The sequence below is a fragment of the Scyliorhinus torazame genome, chromosome 5 (genome assembly GCF_047496885.1).
Source record: "Scyliorhinus torazame isolate Kashiwa2021f chromosome 5, sScyTor2.1, whole genome shotgun sequence".
Taxonomy (NCBI): Eukaryota; Metazoa; Chordata; class Chondrichthyes; order Carcharhiniformes; family Scyliorhinidae; genus Scyliorhinus; species Scyliorhinus torazame.
The window spans coordinates 302,129,557-302,155,464 of NC_092711.1; the positions used below are offsets into that span (position 1 = coordinate 302,129,557).

General features: G+C 42.4%; 1 protein-coding gene across 5 annotated transcripts in view; it reads right to left on the reverse strand.

Moving 5' to 3' along the window:
• Window positions 1–9,101: 9,101 nt before the first annotated feature.
• zbtb33 (zinc finger and BTB domain containing 33) overlaps window positions 9,102–25,908 on the reverse strand; it is a 30,909-nt gene continuing 14,102 nt past the window's right edge. For 2 of the 5 annotated variants that reach the window (XM_072505828.1, XM_072505830.1), the window contains exons 2-4: window positions 17,168–17,210; window positions 15,265–15,383; window positions 9,102–13,168 (exon numbers count right to left, since the gene is read on the reverse strand). In XM_072505828.1, the coding sequence (XP_072361929.1) occupies window positions 11,313–13,166 (1,854 nt within the window). In that variant the 5' untranslated portion in view covers window positions 13,167–13,168; window positions 15,265–15,383; window positions 17,168–17,210 and the 3' untranslated portion in view covers window positions 9,102–11,312. Of the gene's footprint in view, window positions 13,169–15,264; window positions 15,384–17,167; window positions 17,211–21,246; window positions 21,437–25,908 lie in introns of all 5 variants that reach the window. The other 3 variants (XM_072505829.1, XM_072505832.1, XM_072505831.1) reach the window with 3 other exon arrangements.

Below are 25,908 nucleotides of genomic sequence, written 5' to 3' on the forward strand. Positions count from 1 at the left end.
GTCTCTCGACTGCTCGCTTCAGTCATCTACAATAGTGACGGAAGGAGGAGGTGGAGTCTAATGTATTTACAGATGAGGCTAAACAACCAAACGCACTCAGCTACTTGAAAACCATTTTAGAACAATACGCTTTTCCCCAGTGCAGGGAAGTGTTTATTTTTACTTGGCGACCACAATAAGCAAACTGCAATCTGAAAACAAAATGTTCCAGAATGCACAACTACTGCAGCGAACTTAGTTTTTACTCCCGAGGACAAAAAAATGTTTGCACAGCCTGCGAAAAACGAGTGTTTCTCCTTGCCAAATGTGGCAGTGAGGGAAATCAATTTTCTGCTGTTCTATCCTTCTGGGCTCTCCATATGCTCTCTTGCCATCCCCGACCGTCTCTTCCTGTCGCAAGGCCAATTTGCTTTCCTGCTAGCCATCTTTCTGCACAATCCCAGCCCAGTTCTCTATCTTCCCATCTGGTCAGTTGTCTACTCCTTTCACTGGCTAGTCGCAAAGAAGGAAAAAAAATCGTACAAATCAAAACGGAAGCAAAATGAAACGAAAGGGTGCAGGGACAAAAAATGGTTGGAAGTTAAAACATTTTAAAAGATAAATAAAAGACAGAGGGCTGGATTCTCCATTATTAGCGTCAAAATGGTATAGTTTTACTCCTGAAAATCCTGGATTAAAGGGACACGGATTCCCAGCCCTGCAGAGGGCTAGCAGGGATCCGGAGTAGTTCTCGCAGTTTTTGCTGCAGATACGGGCGCCTGCACCTCAGGGTCAGAGGCCGCGCATGCGTTCAGCGGCGGCTTCCAGCGGCTGCGCCGTGCTCCATGGCGGACTCAGACCGTGGAGCTAGGCCCGAAAAGGAGACCTCCCGATCGGCCGCGCGCCCGGCCCTCAGCCCCCACTCAATCATTCCCTGGCCGCCTGTAAGGCCTTCCCCCTGGCCTCCAATCAGCCTGCCCACGACTGGGGCGGTCACGGACTGAGTCCGCAGCCGCCACGCGGGTTTCCCGACCGGCTGGAGCACATTAGTTCCACACCATCGGCACTTCGGCCGGTCGGGGGCGGAGGATGTCAGAGCGGGCCTCTGACAATGGCCCCAGGCGGTGGGGATTACGCCACTTTTCGGGGCTCGCAGAATCGGTGAACCGGCGCCGGTCCCGATTTCTTGCGGGAACATCGATTCTCCGCCCCCTCGCCGGCTGCGATTTCGGTGCGAGGGTGCGGAGAATCCAGCACAAGTTCTTTCCACCTGGCCCTAAAAAGCAACCCAGAAGTCCAAAAAAGGGGGTGAGATGTTCTCCGTCTTTGTCCAAGAACATATCTGCAATGGTTAACTAACACCTTCAGAAGACTGAAGAAATATTTCAACAAAAACACAAAACATGGCTATTTTCAGAAGAAATGGAAATGTTTTTTTTGGCACCAATGCATCAACTTTAAAATCTTTTGTCATGACTTCAGTCTTTTGTTAGCAAGCTATTCCCCATCAAATTCTCCTGCATGGTTAGGTGAGTGACATAGCAGAAGAAATAATTTCAAACCCAATCGATGGAAGTCAAGAGTGACATCCCAAAGTGCTTCACAAGCAATGAAGTATTTTTGAAGGGTAGTCTGTAGTATTGTCGGCAACTGTGGCAGCCATTTTGTGCACAGCATGGTCCCACAATCAACAATGAGACAAATGACCAGATGGTACGTGTTATTGGTGTTGTTCAAAGGCTAAATGTTAACCAGGACATCGGGAGAACTCCCCTTTGAATAGTGGCACAGAATCTTCTGGATCCACTTGAAAGTGAAGAGGTTTGGTTTCACCTCTCAGAAAGGCGACACCTGACAGTATGACCTCTGACCCTTAAGTATGTCTGGGTTCCATGCTCAAAATTTTCTTGTGCAGTAAGTGATTAGGATCTGCATGATTTGTGTGGTGAAGGCACACTCAACTATGGTTTTCAAAAAGGAATTGGATAAGTATCAGAAAATAAAGAACTAACAGGGCCACAGTGGAGTGGGACCAGCTGAGTTCCTACATAGAGCTAGCTTTGACGCAAGAAGCCAAATACCTCCTTCTCCACTGAAATACTTCTATGATAAAATCTCTAGAATGGGCCTGAGCGCCAAACTTAGGCGAGAATACTACCACTGAGCCAAAACTGATCATTGGAACAGGAAAGAAAGCACATGGAGCACATTTTTAAATGAAGAGACATTGAGTTCAAAAGCAGGGAAGTTGTGCCAAACCGTTATAAAGCCAAGGTTAAGCCATTGCCATTGTTCTAGTCGCTGGTGTTAGTCACCACACTTTAGGAAGGATGAAAGGGTGAGGAGGAGATTCACCAGAACAACTCCAGGAATGGAAGATTTTAGCTACAAGGTTAGGTTGGAGAAGCTGGGGTTATTCTCCTGGGAGCAAAGAAAACTGAGTGGGGATTTGATAGAGGTGTACAAGATTATGACAGGTTGGAATCAGTTAGACAAAGAAAAACTTCCCTTTAGATCATTGTGCAAGGGTTACACAGATTTATGGTTTCGTGCAGGGGGTGTGAGGAATGTTTTTTAAACACATAGAGCAGTACTGATCTGGAACCCACTGTCTTTGAGGGTAGTGGGCACGATAAAGAATTCCAAAAGGAAACTGGATGGTCACTTGAAGGAAATAAACTTGCATGGATGAAAGCTGGGTGGGAGAATGGGATTGACTGGATTGTTCTTCAGAGAACCAGCATGTACTTGATGGGCCAAATTATCTCCTTTGTTGCTGTAATAACAATGAGAAATATTCAAACTCTGAAACTAATTTCACATACAAAGAAAACAAAGGTTGAATGAGGTAGTAAAAGCAAAATACTGCAGATACTGGAAATCTGAAATAAAATACAAAATTCTGGAAAAGCTCAGGCAGGTCAGACAGCATCTACAGCCGAGAAACAGGGTTAGTGGACGCAATTTAACGCGCAAAAACAGATTCCCGTTTTGGGCGCACATAGGGAGTTTCAACGGGACTCTGTCCTTTTTTTAGGCCTCAGTCGGGAACGTCCACACTTTCTGCATGGATAAAAAAAAAAAAATCTTTTATTGTCACAAGTAGGCTTACATTGCAATGAAATTACTGTGAAAAGCCCGTAGTCACCACATTCCGGTGCCTGTTCAGGTACGCAGAGGGAGAATTCAGAATTCTCAGTTGGTACGGGAATTAAACCTGCTGTCCTTGTTTTGCATCACAAACCAGCTATCTAACCCGCTGAGCTAAACCAGCCCTGCAGCTCAGTTTGTCAGTGCAGGAAGGTGACTTGTGAATCGGGGCGCCATTTTTAAACCCCCACCCCCCACTGCCCCAATTTATCTCTTAGGGGATCCTCGAGACCCCCCCCCCCCCCCCACACACACACCTCACCCCACCTTTTAAGGGCACGTCACCCCCGGGTTAATCCCTGACAATGGCAACCTGGCAGCTTGGTACTGCCAGCCTGGCAGTGCCCCTAACAGCCAGGCAGTGCCAAGGTTGCACATTCAGGGTGCCAGGCTGGCAGTACCAAGGTTCCTGGGTGCCAACAGGTGTGCCAGGGTACCACCCTACCCAGAGCCCGGGCACCCAAGAGCCTCCAATGGCTTGGGACCCCCCCCCATCCCGCCCGCCCCGGTGTTGTTACGCCTGGTCCACGTTTGTGGTAAACGGTGTCATTGCGAGGTTTCCCAGGCGAGGGCCTTAGTTCCATGGCCTCGGGAGAATCCAGCGTAGACAGATTCAAATTAGCCTAATGGCTCACTTAATTATGTTAATCTGGATGTCACCACGTCACCGAGAAGATGGCGACGAGGCCGTTAGATCGCGCTCAATGTTTCAAGTCCATATGACTCTTCTTCAGAGCTAAATAGTATTCATTTGAATAGTACAGTTGAAATAGCCATTCTGTTTGTCACATGATAAGTAAACATGCAATGGGCGGCACAGTAGCACAGTGGTTAGCACTGTTGATTCATAGCGCCAGGGTCTCAGGTTCGATTCCCACTTGGGTCACTGTCTACAGGGGCTGGTTTAGCACAGTGGGCTAAACAGCTGGCCTGTAATGCAGAACAAGGCAGCAGCGCGGGTTCAATTCCCGTACCGGCCTCCCCGAACAGGCGCCGGAATGTGGCGACTAGGGGCTTTTCACAGTAACCTCATTGAAGCCTACTTGTAACAATAAGTGATTATTATTATTATGTCTGTGCGGAGTCTGCATGTTCGCCCCGTGTCTGCATGTTTCCTCCGTGTGGCTCCGGTTTCCACCCACAAGTCCCTAAAGACGTGCTAGTTAGGTGAATTGGACATTCTAAATTCTCCCTCTGTGTACTCGAACAGGCGCCGGAATGTAGCGACTAGGGGATTTTCACAGTAACTTCATTGCAGTGTTAATGTAAGCCAACTTGTGACAATAATAAAGATTATGAGATTATGATCTAGTTTTAAATTGAGTTTTGTTTGTTCATAGGAAAATACTATAAATAAAAAAATACTATAGGACAAAGGTTCGGCACAACATCGTGGGCCGAAGGGCCTGTTCTGTGCTGTATTTTTCTATGTTCTCTATCTACTGAATTGCGCTCAAATACTTGTGGAATTTAGTGTTTAATTATAAATGGACGTTAACAGAGAGAATTCATTTTTTTAATGTTTACTCGCACCTACTTTACCTACTTATTTCCAGCTTGAAATTATTGGGATTACAAAGCACTCCTTTATCAATTTATTTTAATGAAGCCAGTTCACTGCGGTTAATGTATGAGAAAGTGTAGTATTGATAACAATGCATTGTAATACTTTTTGACCTGATTTCAATTATTAGGACATTTCTCCAGCCTTCCTCCTCCATTCACAGAATCACAGAATTGTTACACACAGGCAATTCGGCCAATCCTGTCTAGGCTAAGTAACCATTACATTTTACACAATTTTCAACAAAACAGGAAAGAAAATACAGGAGTTTCTTAAATAAGGTTGGAACGCAGATGGCAATCATTCTTTGTGCTGTGTCATGGATGTAGTGTAAGATCAACAATTGTCCTCAATATTAGTTAGGTGGATTGGCCGTGATAAATTGCCCTCAGTGTCCAAAATTGCCCTTAGTGTTGGGTGGGGTTGCTGGGTTGTGGGGATAGGGTGGAGGTGTTGACCTTGGGTAGGGTGCTCTTTCCGGGAGCCGGTGCAGACTCGATGGGCCGAATGGCCTCCTTCTGCACTGTAAATTCTAGGATAATCTATGATTAATCTAGGACAAAGGTTCGGCACAACATCGTGGGCCGAAGGGCCTGTTCTGTGCTGTATTTTTCTATGTTCTCTATCTACTGAATTGCGCTCATTAAACTGGATGCATATACGTTTTCCCTTTGCAACCAAGCCTTTTAAAACTACAACGGATGGGGGGGAATGCAGTTTCTTGTCTTCATCCTGAATTAAATAATTAACATCCAGCCATGGTTTCTGGGGAGTGAAAGGCTGTCAGCATTCAAAATCAAATGTAAGATGGCCATTTTTGAAAGGAATACACTGACTAATAAAGTCACTTTAGGTACCTCATTAGAACTTAATTAAATATATTTAAAACTGTTTACACAACAAGCAATTGTCCACAGACAGAAGCACAATAAACTGTTTGAGAATAAATCCCTCTGTATACAATTAATATGTTCATTGTCTCCCCTGCTGATTCAGTGGGTAAATTAGTGCGCGGTGTGCGAATGAGCCATGCGGAGCAGGATCTCTGCTCCCTGCTCTGTATTCAAGCTGGCCAATCTCAGCCAGGGAACTAGGTGGTGTGTTCCTCTGGCATGGAGTCATTGGTCTGAGCTCTCAGTCATCAGTGACCTTTGTCAAAAAGTTTAATAGAATCAAAAAGACTACAAAACACAAACAGGCCATTCAGTCCAACAATTTCCTTGGGCTGGATTCTCCACAGCCCCGAGCCAAAATCGCGTTTGGCACGGGAGCGGAGGATCGATATTTACGCCCGAATCGGGCCCTGCACCACTCCAGACCGGCCGAATTCCCGACAGCGTGGTTCTAACCACGTCTGGCCGGTCAGGACTCAGTCCGTGGCCGCCCTGGTGTGGGGCTAAGGGATCAAGCACCAGGGGGAGCCTTATGGGCGGCCGATTCGGCGATCGGGCGGGTCATATGGTGCGGCGCGGGGCAGATCGGTGGGACCTTGTTTGTTGGTCCAGGTGAGTGCGCCATCGCGCTTGGCGCAGCCGCTGGAGGCCACCCCGTGCGCGGACTCAGAACCGAAGTGCGGGGGCCCGTATCCGCAGCCAAAGCTGCGTGAAACTCCCCGGGTCCCTGCCAGCCCCCTGCTGGTAAGTGAATTGGTCTTTATTATTTTTAGGAAAATCTGGAGTGAAATGCCAGCGTTTTTACACCAGCATGGGGATGTAGCCCCATTTTTTAGAGAATCCAACCCTTTGTATCCCACTTCATCTAATTCAATGAACATGTCCATCTGTTTCTTTCTCCTTGATGTGTTTATCCTTAAATGCATCTATGCCAATCACCTGAACTACTCGTGTTGGCAAATCAACATTATAACCACTGTGGGGATCAAGAAGTTTCTTCTGAATTCCTTGTTGGATTACCTAGTGATTATCTTGTGCTTGCAGCTCCTCATTGGGAAATATTTTTCCTTATCTACCTTACCAAACCAATCCATAATTTTCCACATCTACTGGGTCGCCTCTTAGTCTTATCTTTTCTCAAGAAGAGCCCCAAGCCTGTTCAGCTCTCCTTTCTTAATTCTTTCATAGAAAATATAAACATCATGGGGTGAAGGTGTTGCTGGTAGGGCTACCATTTGTTGTTTCCTGATAACTATATCCTTTCAGGGACAGCACGGTGGCGGTGGTTAGCACTGCTGCCTCACAGCACCAAGGTCCCAGGTTCGATCCCGGCCTTGGGTCACTGTCCGTGTGGAGTTTGCACATTCTCCCCGTGTCTGCGTGGGTTTCACCCCCACAACACAAAGATGCGCAGGTTAGGCGTATTCGCCACGATAAATTGCCCCTTATTTGGAAAAAAATAATTGGCTATTCTAAATTGGCTAATGGTTCACCCTCCTTTCTACTAGTTACATCCTGTTACAACTGTTGGTGTCGCTGGTTAGGCCAGCATTTACTGCCTATCCCTAATTGCCCTTCAGAATGTGGTGGTGAGCAGCCTTCTTGAACCACTGCAGTCCGTGAGGTGTAGGTACACCCACAGTGCTGTTCGGGAGGTAGTTCCAGGAATTTGACCCAGCAAGAATGAAGGAATGGCAATATCTTTCCAAATGAGGATGGTAAACGGCAGGTGGCGGTGTTGCCATGTATCTGCTGCTCCTGTACTTCTAGATGGTAGTGGTCATGGGTTTGAAAGGTTCTGCCAAAGGAACCTTGGTGCATTCCTGCAGTGCATCCTGTAGATGGTTACACCTGACTGCCAATGTTTGTCAGTGGTGGAGGGAGGGAATGTTTGTGGAAAGGGGTGCAATCAAGTGGGCTGCTTTGTCCTGGATGGTGTCAAGCTTCTTGAGTGTTGTTGGAGCTGCACCTATCCAAGTAAGTGGGGAGTATTCCATTGCACTCCTGACTTGTGCCTAGTAGATGGTGGACAGGCTTTGGGAAGCAGGTGATGAGTTACTCACCGCAGGATTCCTCGCCTTTGACCTGCTCTGGTAGCCACAGTATTTATATGGCTAGTCCAATTCAGATTCTGGTCAATGGCCAGAAGGTTTGTCAAACATGATTTCCCTTTCATAAATCCATGATTACATTGTCTAAGCCCTTTGAAATTTTCTGAGTGTCATTTTATCACATCCTTTATAATAGACTCTAGCATTTCCCTACTATTGATTTTCGGTTCTGTAATTCCTTGTTTTCTCATTCCTTTTTTAAATACTGGGGTTACGTTTGCCACATTCCAATCTGTCGGAGTTGTTCCAAAATCTATTGAATTTTTGAAGATGACAACCAACGTATCCACTATTTCATTGCCTTTAGTATTCTGGGATGCAGATTATCAGGTCCTGGATATTTATTGTCTTTCAGTCCCATCAATTTCTCTGGCATTTATTTTCAAGTAATACCAAAATCCTTCAATTCCTCCTTCCCACTAGACCCTTGGTTCCCTAGCATTTCTGGTAGATTATTTGGATCTTCCTCCGCGAAGACAGAACCAAAGTAGTTGTTTAATTGCTCTGTCATTTCCTTGTTTTGGACTGCAAGGCACCTACATTTGTCTTCACTAAACTTTTTCTGTTTACATACTTATAGAAGCTTTTACAGTTTGATTTCATCTTCCTGGCAAGTTTACTTTCATATTCTATTTTTTCCCCTCTTAATCAAGCTCTCGATCCTTCTTTTCAGAATTCGAATCTATTCCCAATCCTCAGATTTGCTATTTTTCCTAGCAACTTCATATGACTTCTCCTTAATACTATCTTTCATTGATTTTGTTAGCTGTGATTGGGCCACATTTTTTATTGTGTTTTTGTACCAGAAAGGAATGTACAACTGCTGTACTGTTCCTTAAATTTTAGCCAATGTCTATCCACCGTCATGCCTATTAATGAGGTTCCCCAATCTATTTTAGCCAACCCGCACCTCAAACCTTTGTAGTTCCCTTTGTTTAGATTTTGGAACTCCAGTTTCAGATTGGACTTCTTCACTTTCCATCCTAATGAAGAACTCTCAAGTTACTTTATCTGTACCACACGGACTACAGTTCAAGGCAGCGCTCACCTTCTCGAGGGTAATTAAGGGCAATAGATTCTGGCCTTGCCAGCGACCCCCACAACCCATAAATGTATAGGTAAATGATTAGCCATGCTGACACATGGAGAAGCTTCATCATTCAGCTAATAGCCAGGGAATTGCCAAAACCCAAGGAATTTCACCCCAACATCAGCCTAGCCCTTCAGAAAAAGGAGAGAATATTTTAGATCACCATACTTGCACATTTACTTCTTTTAAACAAAAGGACATTTTAGTTTTCATAGAAATTCCTATTTTTTAGTGAAGGTTAAGGGGTTTCATATTTTGAAATCTTGTTAGTAATTAGTTATCTGACCAAACAAAAAGCATACAGTATGGACAGGTGCAAGTCAATATGTTCTGAAAGTTTTATTTTTATCATCAAAAGAGCAAATACAATAAATAAACTTACATTCTAAGGTTCAAAATTAAAGAAACTAGAAAAGTGACTTAACGATAACCTATACTAAGGAAGAAGCTTTGTTACAACTATATTTACATATTAGTAGTTTTATTATTTTCACTGGTACAAAAGCATTAATCTTGCTTGCACAATAGGACATAACAGTATCATATAGACCAACATAATTTTTCCAATCTGCAGGTAATTAGAAAAAAATTACTGTAATGCAAGTGTAAAAAGATTTTCCATTCTGCAGTTTTGTTCTAATCTATGCATGCAAAACTGTTACAAACAAAATGATAGGCTATTCCTTTTACATGTTTAATTACTTTTCTACATTTCAGAAGACTTATGGGGACCATGTTTTCCCCCAAATTGAAGCATATATACAATGTTGATCCATACAGTGAAGCATTTACAAAAAAAAATCATTTTGCTACGAGTTTACTCCTGAATAGGTACTAAACAGAAGTTTCCTACGAAACACATTTCCAATATTGTAAGCCGACAGTACGTGATGTGTAAGCAAAATTGTTTTTGTTTTTCATAATGCATACCAAGGTAATGATAGACCGGGTCAACTGAATAATTTTTAGCTAGGAAGATTTATTTTAAAATCCGATAAGCATTTTGGGTGAAAAGGCATAAACCACCTCACTAATAAAACCTTGCAATCCCCAGCCTTCTGAGTGGTTGTGCGCCCCAAACTTACTTTAGCAGTACAATCATTGGAGCTACAAAATTATAAATTAAATCCCTAAGCATTTATGAATATTAAAATTAAGTTGCTATTCCACTTTGAAAATGGACAGCAGGATATTGCTTATTTTTAAAAATCATACAGACTACCAACTTCACAGTAGAAAAACAAACAGGAATAACATTTGAAAAATCGGAATCTGGCGAGAAAATATCGCTTAACATGCATATCTCAGGTAAGCCAGACATTGTAAATAACCGTTCATTTTTCGAACTGTTAACTTTAAAAGCTTTCATCCCAAAGTACTGCATTAGAATCTAGCTTAATAGATATTATCAAGACAACAAATATCGAGACAATGGCCATTGAGGAGTCGGCTTGGTATTGATTGGGTCATTCAAAATAATTCACCTTTCATGGTGGACTATACAACAAGCTCATGGGTTAGATACTTTTTTCCTAACCGCCTCTTCTCATTATTCACTCTATATGTATTAAATCTAGCTTAATTAGGCACATTTTTAATAGTTTGTTTTAATGCAAATGGATACATTATTACTATAAAGTTGTGAAAGAGTGATTAATACTGCAAGACAAATGATCATGGAATTAAAGGAAGACAGGCTTTCTGGGTTGAACTATAGTTGGCTAATATGGATGTGAACTTGTTATCATTAATCTTTCCCTTCAATGGTGTTAGCATCAGAGCTACCTACACCAGCATTTGCACCTACCAATGGAGGTTGAAACTAAGCTTTCTACTACGGTAAAGCTTTGTTTAATGACACTATAAGTTAAACGCAACACTCTCCTACACTTTTGGTCGCTCTCCAGTGATGTTTGAGGCATTGTGTTTTAAAGGTAATGAGCTGCAATTTTAGGAAAAAGGACTGTGTGTTAATTAAGTATGTTAAATATTGGCGAGTAAAGCTACTTGTAGGAAGATGATTTTTACGGGAAAAAAAATCAACAGCAGCCTTTCACCCCAGCCCTACAATGTAAAATGAGAAGTGCTTACACACACAATTCCACATAATTCAGTTTCTGAGCAGGAATCTGTAAAAAATAAACATCTGGGTAATGGCTGTTTGATCAGTAAAGACTAAAGAAATTGAAAATTCCTTCAATGAGATACATCACATATACCCATTAACATCTGGCCACTTCCGATGAAACCTCTGTAGAAACTGCATTTTAGTTCAAAACCATGACTGGATTCTGTTTCACATTCATGATGTATTCTACACTGACATCATTACGTTTAACAGAAACATTTTTTTAAAAAAAGACTAGGTTAGCCATACAATGGTCCAGCCACTGAATCTTTTGTTTGCCCGAAACACAAATGGTCGGTTAGTACATTAATATCACCAATGGCTGTCTGTCAGCAGTTTACCAGGTATCACAATCCACTTTCTTATTATATTCAGTTCCATCATAGTCTGAGTGACTTCATGCCAGTTCTCTGAAGGACTCTGGTATAACAAACTCTAATTCGGAATTGCCATCTAAGGAATTGTACCTGTAAACAGGGGTTCCTTCCTGAGGAAAAATATCATCCCAGCTTGCTGGCTTGCTGCCTCCAATGGTCTGCGCAGTCTGCGGTGGAGCATCTGCATCATCATCGTCATCTACATGATATACAATTCCATCTTCATTAATCTCAGCCATGGCACCCGATCCACTTGCAGTCAGGAATCCATACTGCCTGATCTGTAGGGTCTTGCACGGCAACAAACGGTAAAGTTTGGAATCGGAGACAGCCTCGTCTTCAGCTGCACTCTTGCCAGTCTTTTTACTATGGACTGACCTGATGTGCGATGCCATCACCTGGTAGTTGATGAAGGTCTCGCCACATGTCAAGCACTGGTATCGCCGTTCACCAGTGTGGAGAATTTCATGCTTAGTACGATATTCTGCAAGAGGGAACACTTTCTCACAGTAATGGCAAGGGTATTTCTTCTCCCAGGAATGAACATTGAAGTGCCTTCTCAGGCTAGTCAGGCAGGCATATGATCGCTTACAAACAATACAAACATAAAAGACTCGTCCATCTACAATTAACTCATAATGATCTTGTTCCCTTTTCATTCTTTTTGCATCTGGAAAGTACTGATCATTGATGAACACAGGTCTCGAGTTATTTATATGATTAGAAGAATTTTCAGGCATGATTTGAAAACTTGAGTGGCCGCCATCACCAGATACCTTGTCTCCAATCAGCAATAGCTTTCTTTCAGGGGATCTAGGCTCCTTGTTCTGTTTGGTTTCACGGTTGGCAAGGTCATCTTTGTTTGGTACCACGATATGATACGTGTTGGGGTTTGTGTCAATATTTGCATAGACTCTGCAACCTTTAGACAAAGTATCAATGGCAGCTGTTTTAACTATGGTTACCGGATGTTTGCCATCTTGAATGTACTTTGCATTTACAATCTTTGTGCTTTGTTGGTTAATTACAGTATTCTGCCAACACCCTGCGCTCCCGTCAGAGATTTTTACTTTGAAATCACCAACTTTCGGGGATGTCTCTGGCAGCAGAGTAATGCGTTTTGTTTGAATCCCTAAGTTGTCAGAATTCACTGGTATGTTGGGAACAATTATATTTGTTTGCACTAAACTGTTACTAGCTACATTGGAGGGTTGTTTAGGTGGTGTAATTTCGCTGCAGAAAATGACATCATCATTATCCTCTGAATCTTCACTACTGATTGAGGCTCGACTGTCACCTTTTGAATCCCTAAACTCTGCACTAGACAGAGAGAAAGCGTCAGTTATTCGTGGTCCCAGACCTCCTTCTTCAACATGTATTATCAAGCGTTCGGGTTCCACTGTTGGATCAGCAGCAACTTTCTGCGAAACATTGCCCTTGGAATCTGTCACAGAAACAGCACTGTCCGTAGCAGGCGCTACTGCTTTTAACTTTGAAAGCGACTCCCCCAAATCAGCTAGGAACTTTAGACCCAGGGACTGCCCAGACTGAATCAACTCACTTACAAGTTCGGCATTCACACGCACCAATTTGGAGCTGTAGATAAAATTCAGAACCTCTGCAAACACCTCTGCTCTAATAAAGTTCACTTCGAGGACTTGTCCATATGTGCTGTTCGCACCATCGGGACTGAAAAGCTGATGGAAGTAGCTACTGGCAGATGACAAGACATTCTTATGTGCTCGAAATTTGCGATCTCCCACAATTATGGTAATATCACAGAATAGTCCTTGGGCACGCTGTTCATTTAGAGACTTCAACAATGTTCCCGAGTGATGAATGTCAGTTGCACTAATAAGTTTTTTGCTCTCCATAACTAGATCAAAAATAAAGACAACATATCCAATGAAGTTGAGCCAGCTGACAGACTATGTAAATCTTCTTAAATGAACAAACTTAGTCCAAAATTCCCCAATTATATTTGCAGTAATCAGTAATTCACAGGAATATTTGGAAACCCTTTCTGGTATACTCTCATATAAAAGCAGTTTTATTTATTTTATTCTCTGGAAATAATAAAGACTTGATGCAGCCTAACCTGCAGTTTATGACTTGATCCGATTTGGGTTGTAACCCATCATGTATAATCCCACAGAAGTACATCAGAATAAGACTTTGCAACAAATCCAATCAGCAATATTTTACCACAATTATGTCCTGGTGCTTGCTCTTCAATTATTTTGAAGTTAAAAAGTTAATTTAAAATGATTCACTTGAGGAGAGCTGTTGCCCTACAGTAAATAAGTAGGGGAGGTTAAATTTCCAATGGGGATCTTCCAACCTCCCATTGCGTTTGTTAAAACAGTTTGATGACTTTCTGCAAAAGTTAAAGATCGGAAGAACCATGGTGGAAATTCTACCCCAGTGACTGTGGTGCCTTATATTCAGGTCATTCCTGAGGACACATTGGACTAACCTTTGTCAGAGAATTTAAAGAACATGTTACTAAAGACAAGTGAATATCCTGTAGTGTTGTTCATGGTGAGTTAAGGAAGCTACTGATCCACTGACAAATAATGGATAATTAATTCTAATATATTTTACCTCTTGTGGCAAAATAATCCATCTCCCTGTGACCATGTTACATCTACTTTCCTATTCCTTTCCAGTTCTTTTGTTTCCTTCTTTTTTCCCTCCCCCTCTCTCTATCTATTCGATCATCATTGTACACATTGTAGTAACAATATCACCAACTTGTTTTTGACTTGGTTTCCATTTCATTCTTTCTGTAATCACTATCTTCTCTCCCTTCCGCATGTTTCCAATGACACCATGTCACTCTCAATGGCTTCCTCGAAGTTTATTTTGCCCCAGGTCTTGATGTAAGGTGGAAAACAACAATAGTGTGTGCATTTTGTGGCCTAATTGAAGTAATCAGTGAAGTGCTGTATCACAGGCAGGTGGCAGAGCAAGTGGAGCTCAATGAGGGACAGTCTGTGACACAGTATTTGGGTTAGAGTTTGGGAGGAAGCGATCAGAGAGCTGGGGGGGCTTGGCTGGTTAGTTGGGAAAGAAAGGATGATCACATTAAGTAATCATGAAGAATAGGATATAAATGGTGGAAGTTCTAAAGACTGGGAACATTTGGTAAGTTTACAATTTGAAATCTATAGCTGAGAGTAGCATTAGGACAGCATTAGCTTAGAGGGATCTGAGGAAACTGTGGGCTGGTAGTGTGGAATACCGCTCTGAGGAGTGGGAGCAGTGGAAATCAGCAGCGGTGTGGATATACTGGTAATAAAAAGCACTGATAAGATCTGGGTTGTGGAAGCACAGCAAAGTGGCTTTTGGGAGAATGAAGGCTGGGACAATTTGAAGTCATCCAGAACATAGGCCCAAGTCCTAAGTATAAGCCCAGGTCCAACAGCAACCAAACCCAAGAAAAAATAATTTGCCAGAAGCGAAATGGAGGAACTGCAGATATGACAAGGTGTTGACAAGAAGTGCCATAAAGAAGGCACAGGCTTGAAGAAATGTTTAGATGGGGGGGGCGAGTTGTCTTTAAAATGTGGCCCCTGCAGCTCTTGGGAGTAGCAAAGTAATTTTGTTGGAACTAAATCCTACAGCCCTTGAGCAAAACCTTGTTCTTATATTTTTATGCCCAATTACACTTACAAATTGTTTAGAGCTATCACCATCCTTGACAATAAAAACTCTCCAATTCAGACATTTCAAGCTATTTTGAGCTAAGCCACATCTGGGAGCTCTCAGCATCTCATATCCTCCCAGGTCAGTCTGCTCAAATGTTTCTGTCTTTTCTTCCACCTCTTTGCTCTTCTCCTACCCTAGTTCCCCTCCACCACCCCCCCACCCCACCACCCATTCGGTCTTCTTTTCACCATCCCTGCACAGTTAGTCTTTTCCTCCTTCAGTCTGCTTTTCCCTCCTTCTTCAGCTTTCACTTTTCCTCACCTCTTGTTGATCCCCAAAGTATTTGAGGTAGGCAGGTGGGTCAGGAAAGTACTTTCAGCATGGCAGGGTTAGCATGGGGTGCAGGAAACCCTTGGGTTGGGAAGCTATCCAAGACGTGCCTAGGATGGGTGGATAAAGAGGAAGCATTTAGGATAAGCAAATCAGAAAGTGAGCTGGGGAGCACTTGGGTGAGCAGATAGCCTCGCACACACTTTTACAAGCATACAAGAGCAGGGGATCAGGTTGCAAACCATTAGCAGGGAGCGGGATGAAACGAACAGATCAAGAGATAGTAAACAAGTCAGGGTTCATACTCTATTTTCCTAAATGAGCCTGTTGACCACTCCTATGAAGTATTGTTCAACTACAGCATTCCAAGTGCGGCTGATAAATTCAGTACAGAACTGACCAAGTCGTGAAGGGAGGATCAAACCAGTGTTGGGGCAGGAATTACTCGCGGCTAGTTGAGTGGGCCATAGAAGAGTTGAAAGGAGTCTGAGAAATTCTGGTTCAGCTGCTGAGGAAAAGGTAAACAGCAGACTTGCAGGTGTCTCTAGATGGAGCACAGAAATCGCAAGAGGCAGGCTGCGAAATGAAGCAAAAGGAATGGAATACGCTTGGCCTGGTCTAATCACAAAGAGGGCACAGGAACCAGTATTTGCAAACGAGTTGAAATGAAAAGAGGATGAACTATCAGGATAGGTATCGAAATCAGAAGAAACGTAAATGCCAGCAGCAAAGCCAAGCCCAATGATTCAAGTTCTAGGTAAGTCCGGCAAGCTCCAAGTAACTTTCTACCAGAACATAGGGGCAGCATGGTAGCACAGTGGTTAGCACAGGTGCTTCACAGCTCCAGGGTCCCAGGTTCGATTCCCAACTTGGGTCACTGTCTGCCACAGCTGCCGGAAATCTAAAGTCCAGCTAGTTAAGCAAACTAGAGAAACTAAAGACGTACTTTAAGATGTACTTTATAATTCAAGTTAATTCTAAAACCTGTGTGAAATTGTTAATATGAGGGGAGAGTAAAGGCGTACTGTATTTGGGCAGCACGGTAGCACAAGTGGATAGCACTGTGGCTTCACAGCGCCAGTGTTCCAGGTTCGATTCCCTGCTGGGTCACTGTCTGTGCAAAGTTTGCACGTTCTCCCCATGTCTGCGTGGGTTTCCTCCGGGTGCTCCGGTTTCCTCCCACAGTCCAAAGATGTGCAGATTAGGTGGATTGGTCACGATAAATTGCTCTTTCCCAGGGCCGGTGCAGACTCGATGGGCCGAATGGCCTCCTCCTGCACTGTAAATTCTATGATAACATATTCTAGAGATTTACAAAACTGTGTAAGGAACTTTATGGAGAACAGACATATATTACTTAAATTAATAAAGTTTAGAAAATTTAAATAAAATTTAGACTATTTTATTTGACATGATTTAATCATTCGTAGGTTTCTTAGTTTACATATATGAATATTTTTCAATTAGCTGGAAAATCAAATTTCAAATAAAAGTCCTATTGGTTTGGGTAGATTCTGACTCTTGCTAGTTCAGGATTGGTGGGTTTAGGAATAAATTGAGCAACTAGATTGGTCAGTTTCCCTTCTGCTTACTGGCTCGTTATTCTTTTTAATTTATTCATTTTCATCAATTGGATAATGCATTCACTCGATCTTTATTTCAGCCAATCACTAATGTTTGCATCAATGCCACATTTAAGGGCTGATGTGTCTGGTAATTTCAAGAAAGACCTGAGGCACATTGGACACAAGTGTTTTAATCAAATAGATCATGAAGGGAAAATTCATTGTCGAGAAATCCAGCTAAAATGATGTACTCTAAGTTTCTAGTCAGGTAAATGGAGGTGACAAGCATCATTTAAGTAGGCATTTTAAAAAATAAGTTCTACATTTACCTTTTATAATTATTTTCAAACGTCACGCTTTCTTTGCAATGATCTGCAAAAAAGCAAAAACATATCATTTTAGATTGAAATAAAAGTTTCTACAAAACAATAAAACTCTAGAAAACAGGCTTTTTTTAAAAAGAGCATTCTTCATAATAAGCTGACCAACTGAAGGTCAATAACAGTCAAATTCATTCACCTTTCAGCTTATTCTCAAGCTGAGGCGTATAACAAATAAAAGTTCATTAATTTTATGCTACCTAAAACACTTTCACATTTCATTTCCATTTCTGGAAGCCTTTCACATTTCTCAAAGCATAAAGTCATTAGTCTAGTTTTCTGTCCCAGATGTATTTCAGTTCCATTACCTCTGCAATCTTAAATGGTTCCAAGCAATACCTCAACATCCAAATTACACATTTATTTCATTGTCCCTCTGACTCAGAACCTTATGAATGGTTAAAGGCTTAAATATATTAACAAAAACATATTGGCCACGTGAGGGTATTAGAAAGAGGTGCTTTCCTTTTCCCAGTACTAGTGGCACAATGTTATTCTCCAGCAAGTTTTTTTAAAGAAATGCAGAGATCACAGGGCACATACTAGAGCCTAGAATGTAACTAACCGCTTCTGAGGGGCTCAACTGCTTACTGGGGCATGTTTCCATAGGCAGACACCGTCATACAAATGTTCATTATTTACGTGAGCGCCTCAATGTGAGCAGAACTCATACATTGCTGTTCTCCACTATCCCTTTGGCCATTTTCTCTGTGCAAGCCTCACCACTGAATGTTTACTGACCATTAGACACGGAAAGACAATATCACAACCAAGCACAGGAGGGAGAACCTAATGGAGTGGTGCAGCGACAACAATCTCTCCCTCAATGCCAGCAAAACTAAAGAGCTGGTCATTTACTTCAGGAAGCAAAGTACTGTACACACCCCTGTCAACATCAACGGGGCCGAGGTGGAGATGGTTAGCAGTTTCAAATTCCATGGGGTACACATCTCCAAAAACCTGTCCTGGTCCACCCATGTCGACGCTATCACCAAGAAAGCACAACAGCGCCTATACTTCCTCAGGAAACTAAGGAAATTCGGCATGTCCACATTAACTCTTACCAACTTTTACACATGCACCATAGAAAGCATCCTATCTGGCTGCATCACAGCCTGGTATGGCAACTGTTTGGCCCAAGGCCGCAAGAAACTTCAGAGAGTTGTGAACACACCCGGTCCATCACACGAACCTGCCTCCGATTCATTGCCTACATCTACACATCCCGCTGCCTGAGGAAAGCAGTCAGCATAATCAAAAACCCTTCCCACCCGGCTTACTCACTCTTTCAACTCCTTCCATCGGGCAGGAGATACAGAAGACTGAGAACACGCTCGAACAGACTCAAAAACAGCTTCTTCCCCGCTGTACCAGACTCCTAAACGACCCTCTTATGGACTGACCTCATTAACACTACACCCCTGTATGCTTCAGCCGGTACCGGTGTTATGTAGTTACATTGTGTACCTTGTGTTGCCCTATTATGTATTTTCTTTTAATGTACTGAATGATCTGTTGAGCTGCTCGCAAAAAAAATACTTTTCACTGTACCTCGGTACACGTGACACTAAACAAAATCCAACCCAATCCAAATGCATCTTCACACAACATCTACACATGCACATTTTCCAGCTATCATTTCCATTGGCGGGAGATCTTCATGAATGGGAAAATGGGAAAGTTTTTTTTCCTGGCTGAGACCACCTAACTCAGTAGATCAGGATCAAATCTGAGAGTTCCCAGCCCTGCAGAATATCAGGCAGTGTATTTCTTATTGAGCCATCAAGAAACATACATTCCCTTATTAAATACATCATGCAATTAGAAAGTTTGGGATTTTGAAACAAAGTTTCCTTTGCAATGAAGAATCTAGTCTACTGTTAAAAAAATGACAAATTGTAAGGATCCTTTGTTCTTTTATTTTAATTTCTGCTATTCAACTTTTGTACATGGACAATTAATGGGACCTCTGCCTTTAAGATGAACTTCACCTTTAATTCGAGTGGCTGGTAAACTGAGGATTGACTTATGCCTTCAGGCAAGGTTGAGAGGTTGCAAAGAGCTAGTTACTTTTCAGATGAGCTGATTCAACCGAGATCAGTGATGATACATCTTGATGGACTTGGCTGGCGGCCAATTAACTGGCTCAAATTGCTGAGCCTTTGCTAATACTCGATGTTGATTGGTGCTGACTGTTCTGGAATGTTCTGCAGACCCAAGGATTCATATTGCTTTCAGTTTTAAAAATCCAGCAACAGAGCAATACCTCTGCTGGAGCTCTCTCCAGGAACACAGGTCCAGCTAGCTCTTCCTCTCTCTCCATCCTGTGAGTGTTTAATCCCTGAAGGCAGAGCTCTTTGGGTTTCTCTCCCTGAAATGGTAATGGACCGCTCTTAAATCTCGTGAAAGCTGCTTCTCGAATACGGTTTTTCCTCAGTAAAGCTAGGGGACATTCTGGTGAGGCTAGAGTTGGGGAGGTGAGACTCAAGAAGTAAACAGGCCTGAGGCTGTTCCTTTGAGTGAAGGCCCAGGGTAATAAAAAAGTTAAAATGACTCCCCCAGGGGAAATCTTGCAGCCTGGAATTACTGTCTGAATGCTACTGCTAGAAGATCATCTCTAACCATACACTGGTAGCTTCAATCCCCAAGCATCCTGGGAGGACAGCCTGCTGCAATGGCCTTGACATCGGCCGTTTCATTTCATTTTAATTCCTTTTATTTTACCCCTCCCTCTGGTCTGTCGTGTGTATGTTTGGATCTGTTGAATCCGCACCCCCAGAGTGCGGTGGATGCAGGGACAGTGAGTAAATTTAAGCAGGAGTTAGACAGATGTTTAATTGGTAATGGTTTGAAGGGTTATGGAGAACGGCAGGACGGTGGAGTTGAGGCCAGGATGGGATCAGCCATCACATTGAGGGTGTTAGGCTCGGGAGGCTAAATTGCCTACTTCCACTCCTAGGTCATGTGTTCTAGAGGGAGTTGCTCTGGCTGATTTTACAATCCAGCTCATGGTCTGTAACATTGTAGGTAGCAGATGAGGAACATATCAGCCATGATAGAATGGCGGAGCAGACCCAATGAGCTGAATGGCCTAATTCTGCTCCTATATCTTATGAACTTACGAACCTATTAGCTGGCCATTATTCTGTTATAATTATTTCATGTTTCACCTCTATCCCTGTTATAAATAAACAGTTGTTCTGTTTAACTTACAGACCTGCCATTTGTAAGTCTTTGGAGCAGTCAAGGGCCAAAGATCTCAGAAACTTTATATGAATTATTGGTTAATTCACATGTGTTGAGACTCCAGGGTCTGTTGGGCAGGAATCCACTGCGCACTAGCCCAAGTTGTTGTAACAAAATCATGAAATTAAATTTGCAAAACAACTGCATATTATACATAAAAATATGCCTGGATATAATAAACATCAGCACTCATTTCAGTACAAATTCAAATCTTTACACTGCACAGTTAAATGTCCCAGCATTGGAAATGCAGTGGCTGTCAGTATGGTACAACATACCGACAGCCAACACGGGATTTTAAAAAGTCTGATATGCATCAACTATTATCTGCTAAATAACCAGGAACTGCATTGTTATCTTAACAAAGATAATAACTAGCACCTTAAAGGTTAAAAAAATCTGGAACACAACAGAGTTGTAATTCCTCCACATAGTATTTTTACCGCGGTGGTTGATGCAATTATGCCAAATTCCTGTGCGGGGTATTTCACTGAAATCATTTCGTGTTTTTCAACATTTTCGTTAAAACATCATGAACAGGAATTTGACATGAAAGTGTCAAACAACACACAGGAGGAATTTCAACATCCTGTGCTCAATGGGTTAATGAAATTGTGACAATGTATTTTACAAAAACCTAACCAATACTTATATATGCAGATATTTCAACCCCTGGGCTTTTAGGTAATTTTCTTCCCTCCCCCAACAAAGCCACTTCCATGTGGTAACCCTCCAGACATGTCTGATAACCATGATTTCTAACAAATTGGTTTAAAACCTACCTTAAAGAAGGAGGTCTTTGTACAATTTGTGCCTCTTGGACAGTTACTATCCTGCCACTCCTTCTCCATAGAAGTTTCCGATTATTTTTAACAGGTGGAAATTACATAAAATAATGTCTTCTATTAATGCAAAAACCCAATCCAGCTCAGCTAATGTAATCTGACTCATCGTCACCACTACTTGCTGAAACTATGAGAGAGGAGAAAACATTTTGCTTTAGAATTAAGAACCTGACTATCACATTTTGGCCATGCAGTTCTGTACCAAGGCTACTGTTATATTTTCACTTGAAAAGTAATATTTTGAGTTTATTAACCAAACAAGATATTGGCTGTTGACTTTGAAGAAACCAGCCCACAAAGATCTTGTGACCTCTGTGGCTTGGTTTTCCCCTTTCCCAACAGCAGTTTAAATCTGGACCAAGTCAAAGGATCTCCAAGCATGCAACAGCAGTGCAGTTAGCAAACAATCACATTAAAATATCTGCATCGACAGCAAACCAGGAAGTCAAATGCACTGAATCCTTTCACTTTTAACTTCAATTTTCAGGTAGCAAAATAAATTATTGAGTGGATAACAGTAGAGGTTAAAATATCAATATAAACAAACTTTAAAAAAAAATTAACATGGAGATTTATTTTCAAACTGGAGAAATTTGACATTCCACAAATATAAAACTCCAAGGGCCAATGAAGGTGTCAGCAGTAATAATGAAGTTATTACCCCATTTAAAAAACTAGTTAAAATTCATTCAACAAGGTGAAACTTTTTTCCAAGGGGCTTTTTATAGCAAGACTAACAGCAGAAATGTGGAAGTTCTTTTTTTATATAAATTTAGAGTACCCAATTATTTTTTTCCAATTAAGGAGCAATTTAGCTAATTAATCGACCTAATCTACACCTCTTTGGGTTGTGGGGGTGAAACCCATGCAGACAAGGGGAGAATGTGCAAACTCCACACAGGCAGTGACACAGGGCCGGGATCCAACCTGGGTCCTCAGCACCGTCGGCAGCAGTACTGACCACTGTGCTGCCCCAGAAAGGTGGAAGTTCTGGTCAATTTCAGCAGCTTCTGGATTTTCGGTTATTCTGCACATTTGCAGTCTCCCGAAATTGCCGTCAGTTTCAGTTGCGTAATGAAGGTGAACACTAAATTCCTGACCATTTTTCATAGAATTAATTTTCCTTATCCCAATTCGTTACGGAAAGAAGGTATTTTCACTGGTCCCGTCTGGAGGACAAATTTCTTCCTGCATCTGGCTACAGAAAGTTTCCAACAATACTTTCTCTTGAGCAAAGGCTATAGTGGAGTTACTTAATTAAAACAAGCTAATCAATGCAACACAGACATCTGTGGTTGATAATAAACACACTGGGGCAACACGGTGGCGCAGTGGGTTAGCACTGCGGCCTCACGGCACCGAGGTCCCAGGTTCGATCCCGGCTCTGGGTCACTGTCCGTGTGGAGTTTGCACATTCTCCCCGTGTTTGCATGGGTTTCGCCCCCACAACCTAAAAAAAGATGTGCAGGATAGGTGGATTGGCCACGCTAAATTGCCCCTTAATTGGAAAAAAAATGAATTAGGTACACTAAATTTATATTTAAAAAAAGATAATAAACACACTGCAATTATGTAGCACCTTTCATGTAGTAAAATATCCCAAAGTATCCCACAACGAGGAGCGGGGGGTGGGGGGAGAAGAGAATGACATTGTTGCTATCTTTTAATGGCTATAAATATGGCGATTAATAAGGTCGCCTTTCTTAATCTTAATTATGAGTATACTTTCAGAGTCGCCAGGTATCTCTTGATACCGCCACAAGGTTCAACCGAATACCGATCAAAGAGCCAATACATCAGTTAGTTAGTTCAAAGTCAATGGTACTTTATTTACACACAGTCTGATTTACTCATGCACAATAACACTATAGGCTATTTACTCATACACAATAACACTATGTCTATCACTAACACCTATACTTAACTTCGGGTGCCCACTTAGGTCAGAGGAACAGTGGCCGTTGTTCGGATCTGAGGCTGTTGGTTCGAAGAAGTAGCAGGAGTATAGCTTTGGTCATCCGTCTGGTAGCGAGCGTTGAACTTGAACTTACTTGCTTCTGGTGATGCAGGTGGAAGGGTCTCTCCAGTTGAGAGCCGATTCCAAGACAGCGAACACATGGCGGGGTTCCTTCTTATACTTGGGGGGGGCTTCGCGCGCTTTTAGGCGGGCCTTAAACTTGGTCTCAATCAATTGGGTAGCTTCTCGATCACCGCCATCGATCTGAGCCAATAAAGGGGCGGGTGCCTTGATGGCTGGGCGTGTCCTAATTGGCCGTTGGCCTTGCTTTGTTTGTATCTTCTTGCTGAGGAAGTGGCGCCGGAATGTCTGGGACGGTATCGGCTACCTGAGCACTAGTCTTTTGTTCATCGGAGATGGGACATCAATGCGCAAATCGGCCAAGAGTTTCGGTTCTGTCTGCAGTCTGTCTTCTAAATACACATTCAGGCTCTGTGCCTGCTTGTTACTTTGCATTGTCCATTTTTCCCTGTATGCTCTGCGAGTGTCCATTTTATTTGCTGAAAGTGGCCATCCCAGATGGCTGCAACATTGAACCACTTAAAGAGATAATAGGACGAGTGATGAAAATCTTGATTGAAAAGGTAGGTTTAAGGAGAGTTGTAAAGGTGGAGAGATTGAGAGGATTAGGAAAGAAATTCCAGAACATAGAGTATAGACAGCAAGACCTTCAATGGTGGGGCAAAGAAAATCAAGACTGCCCAAGAGGCCAGCATTAGAGGAATGCAGACTTCTCGGAGGGTTGCAGGACCAGAGGAGGTTACAGAAACAGGGAGTGGTGTGCCCATGGAAAAATTTGAACACAAGGGTGGAATTTTTAAAAATTAAAACGTGACTGGACTGAATGTAAAAATAGGTCAGTGAACACAGAGGTGATGGATGAAAGAGCTTGGTGAGTGTTAGAATCAGGCTCCAGAATTCTGGATCAACTATGTTTACAGCAGGTGGAAGATGGGACACTGGCCAGGAGTGCTTTGCAATAAAGGTGCCTGGTGTTACAAACTTCAAACGTATTGTGTAGAGTCGGAAGAAATATGACTACTGCAACAGTACTTAGGTCCACTGACTTAGAGTCATAGAGTTTTACAGACAGAAAGAGGCCCTTCAGCCCATCATATCTGCGCCGGCCATCAAACACCAATCTATTCTAATCCAATTTTCCAGCACTTGTTCTGTAGCCTTGTATGCTATGGCATTTCAAATGCCTAAATGTTGGTTTTGCATTGAGCCCTGAGAATGTGATGTTACCTTGATGCCAGACTGGGTTGTAGCAGAGCTCATTACAGATGGCTTCAGCATCTCACGTTTGAGGGGTGGAATGGTATCAGCCAGCTTCCCAATCTGAATCATGATGAAATTAGCCCTGCTGTGAAGTGCATCCAGCCCGATTCAATTCGATGGCGATACCTTATGGTGGACCAATACACCCACAACCATTGCCTCAACTCAAGCGGTAGGCTTCAGTCATATGGGAGAAGGCAGCCAGTATCGTACTCCGCAACGAGTTTAATCTTTAGCAGAGGGGTGGCGTGGATAAAGGCCTTACAGAACATACTGAAACATGCTATTGCCTTGTTAACAGCAAAGAGCTGCACATCATTTTGAAGGTGCTGCCAAATGTTATTGAAATAGGGCCTAAAAATCTGTCATTAGTAATGAATAAAACAGGTCTAGAAAGAGGATTTGAATGATAAGCAACATGAAAATACATCAAACATCATAACTGCTCATTTTTGTCTTTCAAAACAAAATGATGAGACCTAGCATAACTGTTTGTCCTCTTTGCAATAGACTCCTCCATGGCCTGTTGCCTGGATACTTGTGGACCATGACTGGCGAGGGGTTTGGCTTAAATACATCGTTTTTGTGGTTCTGAGTCATGGTCTTTATTGCTACATGTTAACAATTTGATTCAACTGGCCATAAAATAGTCAAGAATTTGCAGCCATGCCAGCCAACAATGAAGAAGTAGGTCGTTCTGACTGGAAGTTGGATGCAAGATTGATGGATTTCTTCAACAGAACTACATTTGCTATGCTGCACTGATTTTTTTAAAAGATTAAATGCAGTTGAGAGAAGTGATGGGGCAAGGAGTTTATAGTGTTATTTATAAAGCTCCAGATCAAAGCTTTGCTGAAAACTAACTAGAAAACAATGAAGCTGCAATTTATTTTGCACATTATTCAATCTTAAAGACAAATGGTGGTTAAGAGATCTGCAAACGCATTGGGTACTCACATCGCTGTTATTTGATTTGTCTCAATGCTTCACCTTGGCAACCCAACTGTAGGTAATTTGGGACTACGACTCCATGGTATAACCTTTTTGAAACATTTGATATTACCTCAACAGGTCATGAAATGATTTACTTTTCAAAGATTCAGACAGAAAATGCAATGTTCTAAGTGGCAGAACATGGAGTCATGACCATAAATCTGCACATCACAAACTTCTAATTGCAGCCACAGTGTGGAAACGTAATGCACAGTTTCAACTTTGCCACTCTTCAGGTCCTAGGTACACACACCTGCCACCTTGTCCCTTCCCCTCTCCTGAAAATTTTGCCCACTGGAGTTTAAAGG